Here is a 6048-nt window from a genome sequence, read left to right on the forward strand (position 1 = left end):
CCCTTATAAATTCTCTTGGTTCTTTTGTGCATCTCCCTTACAGTCTAACTTGACATGGCTGGCATTTCTATCCTCACTGGCAATGTTTGAGACTGGAGGCTTCTGGAAGACAGGCTTTACGAACTGCTGAGTTGTTTGTGTTTGCTTTTTATTGCTAGCACCAAAACAGTCCCTGGAACACAGTAAGTGGGTGCTCCTAACAGTTTGAACTAAGATTCAAGCTTCAACTGGATTAAGATTCCATTTCAGTTAAGATTGTACCTAAAACTCTCTTAAGTACAATCTGAATTGAATGATGTATTCACACAGCTCTCAATCCCTCCAATGGTTTTCAACCTATCTTGACTGCCCACTACACTAGTTTTCTTCCCTGAAAAAAGTCCTAGGCAGAAAAAGAGCCAGAGAGGAAGCAGCTCTGCTCTGGAAGCCCCCTAATCAAGGTGGATTATTATTATTATTATTATTATTATTATTATTATTATTATTATTATTATTATTTTTGCAGCTACAGATCCCAGGTTCTTAAATTCCTGAGTTTTTAGTGGGGTAAGGGCCTTAGATCATCTAGTCCAACTCGCATATTTTTCATATTTGTTAATAAGGGCCACGGAGATTCCATGACTATCCAGTGAAGCTGCACAAAGTAGGCAATTGCTTGTTGATTAATAATAACTAGCAAATTCAAGACCTGAACCCAGGTCTTTCAAAACCTGGCACACACAGTGGAATTTAAAGTTTCAGACTGACTTTCAGCGTGAGGAGAAGTGATCAAAGTCTTCAAAACAGGAGACTGAAATAACGAACTGGAAAGAGAAGACAGAGAGTGATGCCCAGCACAGTTTGGCAGGAGGGCAGGGTAAACTGGGGAGAGAAGATTGGTCCAAGACAGCTGAACTCGGACATCGGAGGACTTTAAACTCCCAGAATCCCAACTCTTGACTATGTTTACCATGCAGTTGGGGAAGAGAGACGGCTAGCCTCTCAAATTAAGGTTGTTCTGTGAATACTTAAAATATGCCTGGGTTATCATTAAGATTAACAACTGTGTTCTTGGGAGGACCCAGCCCTACCATCCCACCACCAGCCCGGGCCATTCTAGGAAACTGGCCTCTGGCTCCCAAGTACCAGGCATGGGAGTGATTAACCAGAACACCCTCCCCCCACCCCCACCTGCAGCCACAGGCCCGCCTCCTTCAGCTGTCACCCTGTCAAAACAAAGACGACGGTGCCAAGGGCCACGGGCCTCCAGCAGCTCTGGGACTACGATCCCTACCCCGGGCCACATCTGGATGGAGGGGGCAGGGCAGGTCCCGGACCATCCACAGGGGCGTGGTGTGGCGCCCTCGAGAAAGGGGGCAAACACAGGAGGAGGGAAGCGACTTGTTCCAGCCAAGCCAAGCTTATCAACACGCCCAAGGGTCTACAAAGCAAACCCACCCTAATGCAAAGCTAAGGTGCGCTGGCATCCCGCTACCCAGCCCCCGAGCCCCCCAGGCTGGCAGCGGCTCCCCGCCCGGAGGAGCAGGGCAGGAGCGCACGGCGCGGCCGCTCGGCCGGGCCACTGTCTACACCGCCCACCCCTGGGGCGGCCAGTCGTCATTCCCCCCCCCCCCCCCAGCAAACATCGCCGCGGGCTTCGGCTTCTGCCCCCCCCCCCCGCGCCGTGCACGCGCGCACACACACACACACACACACACACACACACACACACACACACACACACACCGCACACACCGCACACACCACACACACGCACGCACCACGCAGGGCTCGGCTCCGACCCACCCGGAGCGGTCCTGCCGCGGGGCAGCGGGGGGAGGGGAGGGCCCGGGTGCGGGCCCCGCCATCGCCCGGGGGGGGGGCAGGGCGGGGCAGGGCAGCTCCCGCCCGGGGCGGACGCGGACGCTACCTTGCAGGCGGAGTACACGCCGAGTTTCTCCAGTTTCTTGGCCCGGGGAGCGGAGCGGAGCTGCGCCTTCTTCACCGCGATCCGGGCCGTGGAGGCGCCGCTGCCCGCCCCCGGGCTCTCGGCGGCGGCCGGCCCGGAGGAGGCGGCGGGGCCGGGGCCGGGGCCGGGGGCGGCCGCGGCGGGAGCGGCGGCGGCCGGGGAGCCCTGCGGGGGCGGCGGCGGAGGGGGCAGGGGCGCCGGCGGCGGCGGCTGGGGGGGAGGGGGCGGCGGCGGCTGCTGCCCCCCGGCCCCGCCGCCCCCGCCCCCGGCCGGCGCGGCCCCGCCGGCCTCGGACATGCCACCGCCGCGGAGCCCGGCAGGAGCAGGAGGCGGAGAGTGCTGGTGGCCGCCGCCGCCGCCAGGGTCTCCCTGGGCGCCTGTGGGCTCGGGGAGGGCGAGAGGGACCCTCCCCCTCGGGGCCTGGCCTCCCGCTCCGCTCCCTCCCCCTCGGAGTTCCCCTCCCCCTCTCCCTCCCGCCCTCCCTCCTCCCCCGCGCCCTGCGCTGCGCGGCTCCGCTGCGCTCCCCTTTGGCTCCGGGCCCGGCCGCCGCCGCCGCCGCCGCTGCCCCGGGAGGGAGGGCGCTAGCGGCCCCGCGGCCGCCTTCCCCGGGGTCTCCTCCCCGGGGCCCTACTGGGCTCCGCGCCAGCGCCCCGCAGCCGCCGCCGCTGCCGGGGACATGCTCGGCCCCGGGCCCCGGAGCGTGCGCGCGGGGGTCAGCCCGAGGCTCCGGCCGCGGCTCCTCTTCCGCTCCCCGCGGAGACGACCCGGGTCTCCCTGGGTCCCCGAGCGCCCGCGATGGGGGCGGGGCTGGGCGGGGAGCGGAAGGGTGGCGGGGCGAGGCAGGAGCCGGAGCTGGCATCCCCGGGCACCTGCCGGAGGCTTCGCCCCGCGGGCCGAGCTGGGTGCCCGGCGGCGCCTCTCCCCGCACACACGCACCCCGAGCGGGCCGGGCATCTTGCGCCGGGTCGGGGGCACCGCACAGCCGGGTGGCTCCTCCGGGCGCCAGCTTGCCCGCCCCGCGCTTCTTGTAGGAAGGCTACGAAAACTTCCTCGGCTGTTCCTAAACTGTGCCAACAGAAGGAAAAGTGCACTTTACACGAAAAAAGTTGGTCTTTTTGTCCCAGTGCCTGTCTGAAGTGGCCTTGACAGCGCCACATAGAACGCAGAGCTAAAGACTTAGTGGAACGTAGATTAAAAAATAACCTTTCAGAGCCTGTCCGTCAGGAGGGACGTGGGCGACCCTCCCGACTAAAGAGCCCAGAGAGGGCAAACCACCCGCCCAAGGACACACAGCAAAGTCAGGCGCAGAGCCACGACTACAACTTCTCTGTGTCCGTTTTTATCCGGTGACCTTTTCGCTAAACCCTCGCTGTCTGATCTTCAAGGGCTCACGATTCATTTGGGATGGAGACAGTTTTTGAAACGAGTTTTAATGGCCCTTCATTAATTAGATGGAACTGGGACATTTTATTGACTTTGCAGGTGAGCCGGTTTCTTTCCGACTTGCCTTTCCAATTTACTTTTAAAACTACTCATTATTTCTCTGGATCTTTTACAAGCACATAGTGTAGGACAGGGAATTTATATGAATATTTTAGCAGATTCTTTGCATTCCTTGAGAATTATAGCTAGTATTAATGTGGTGATTTAAGGTTTGTAGTGCGCTTTGCAAGTATTTCCATCATATCCTCTCAACAACCCTGGGAGGTGGGTGCTATTATTGTTTCCATTTTATAGATGAGGAGACTAGTGAGTCTTAACTCTGGAAAGACCACCAACTTTCCCATTTCAGCTTACTATCCTTTTCCATCCCTAACTCTTATTGTTCTTTTTTAAAGAGCTTTAAAAAAAAAAAGATTGTTTTAATAGAAAAGGAAATACCTTCCACCCCAACTTTTAAAAGGTAGTATAAAATTGCTGCCAATTAGAATGCATAATATAAGATGTTATGAAAAGTTCAAGGTTCTATTTCCTGGCTGATGTACAACACTTTACTTTTCAATGTTAACCAACTTACTGCGGTACTGAAGGCTATTGGCGTGTTCTTGTCATTCTCTGCACTGGCCATATGAAATTCTTCAGCTCACACATGGAGTAAGACTTCCTCCTATCAGGGATATGGCCAGACCACTCCAAAATCACTACAGTATTGACTCACCCTACACCTGACCAAAGTCAGTATGCATGTTTGAGGCTAGAAGCCACAGAGAAAGTTTGAGAGGCAGCCTGCTTCCAAGATAGAGAGTAGCTAAAGCTCAACAAGCCCATTTCAATCCACCCTGAAAGTCATTATGTTTGGATGGTGAATGATTTCTGACAGCTGAAAATGGATTTTCATTTTGACATATCTCGCAGCCTCAGAATGACACGTGATCGGAGGGCAAATGCCTGCAATCCAAGGCATGTAGGAAACGTATTAGGGGCTGAAGATACAGGGTGCAGCTTCTCTCCCTCATCATCATCAGTCCATAAGTAGCATTTAGGGAGTTGCCAGGTGATAAAAGCCTCTAGCCTCTATATTGAGGGCATTGGTTGAGAGCTGGAAGTTGTCATTGTCCAACCCTGCCCCATCCCCATTTTCTGGATGCTGATACTAAGGCCCAGAAATGCTAAGACACTTGCCCAAGGTCACAGGTAATGAGTTGTAGTCAGAGCTGAGGCCAGGTCCAGTGACTTCAAAGCCCAGGTTTTTTCCCCATTTGATTCAATAAACATGTTTTAAGCACGCGCTACTTATGCATTGTGCTAAGGTGTTGATCATAAATATGGAGGCTATTTGGGGCTTTCCAAAGAGCTTACAATGGGAAGAGGACAAAGTAGCCTGGTCTGGGATCAGAAAAGACCTCAAGCTTTATCTGAGTGGGAGGCCTAGCACTTGAGCTAGGCTGGGAGTGGTATTAATTCCTACTGGCAGAGGTGAAGAGGCAGTGCATTCCGGGTTTTGGGAATAGCCTGTTCAAAAGCAGGAGATAGAATATTCTGTGTGAGAAAATAGGATGGGACTATAGAGTTTTTGAGGGCAAGTGATGGGAAATCAGTGCAGAAAGATAGGCTAGAAACGGCTTACAAAAGGCTTTTCATTCCAAGCAAAAGAATTTGTATCTTCTTATATAAGGAACACGTGGAGGCTGATAGGTGCTCAATTGATAGAGCGCTGGGCCTGGAGTTAGAAACACGTGAATTCAAATCCAGCCTCGGGCGATAACTAGCTATGTGACCCTGGGCAAGTCATTTGACCTCTGTTTACCTTAATCAACTAGAAAAGAAAATAAGAAACCACTCCAATATCCCTGCCAAGAAAAGCCCAAGGACAGTGTGGTCCACAGGGTCACGAAGAATCAGAAATAACTAAACAACAACATAGGAGCACAGAGCTAGAGCTGGGGACCCTTAAAGGTCATTCCATCCAACCCTCCAGTTTATAGATGAGAAAACTGAGAGGTTAAGTGATTTGCCCAAGGTCACAAAAATAGGAAAATTCAGAGGCACGATTTGAGCTCCAGACCTGCTTCTTATCTCTGATTGTAAGAAACTGATGTTTCCTATTTATCAGTGTTGCTGAAAGAAAGAGAACATGAGTAGGAATGAGGTGTGAGCCCTTAGGTAGGAGAGGATCAGCTTCTGATGGGCCAGAGCTGCCAAACAAATGCCAACCCAGGGAGAGAAGCATTTCTCCATCTTTATAATGGGACCATAGCAAAAAGAGCTGGGGAAATCTTACAAAATTCTCTGGTCCAACCTTTTTGTTACATATGAAGACTATTGATGCTTTGAGAAGTTGAGCCTCCCCCAAGTTCACACATTTAGGAAACAGCGGTCAGAATTCCAAGTGAATCCAGTTCAAAAATTATTCTTTGACATGAAGTATAGATAATATGAATATACCCAGAGAGCAATAGATAAGTACCCCTGCCACAGCACAGCAGAGAATTAGCCTTTGAGTCAGAAAGACAAGTTCAAATTCTTCCTGTGACAGATATTAGCTGTGTGGTCATGAACAAGTCACCAACTTGTCAATGCTCCAGCATGGTATGGCGATGTCTTTCAATTCATGCGTAAATTCGATTTAAGTGAGGCAGAGTTGCACAAATTCTCAGGCC

General features: G+C 53.2%; 1 protein-coding gene across 1 annotated transcript in view; it reads right to left on the reverse strand.

Annotated features, from left to right (window-relative positions):
* KAT2B (lysine acetyltransferase 2B) overlaps positions 1–2260 on the reverse strand; it is a 113734-nt gene extending 111474 nt beyond the window's left edge. The window contains exon 1 of the mRNA XM_072651213.1: positions 1910–2260. Coding sequence (XP_072507314.1) covers positions 1910–2245 — 336 coding nt within the window. The 5' untranslated portion in view covers positions 2246–2260. The remainder of the gene's footprint in view (positions 1–1909) is intronic.
* Between the last annotated feature and the right edge of the window lie 3788 nt (positions 2261–6048).

The sequence above is a fragment of the Notamacropus eugenii genome, chromosome 3 (genome assembly GCF_028372415.1).
Source record: "Notamacropus eugenii isolate mMacEug1 chromosome 3, mMacEug1.pri_v2, whole genome shotgun sequence".
NCBI classification, from domain to species: domain Eukaryota; kingdom Metazoa; phylum Chordata; class Mammalia; order Diprotodontia; family Macropodidae; genus Notamacropus; species Notamacropus eugenii.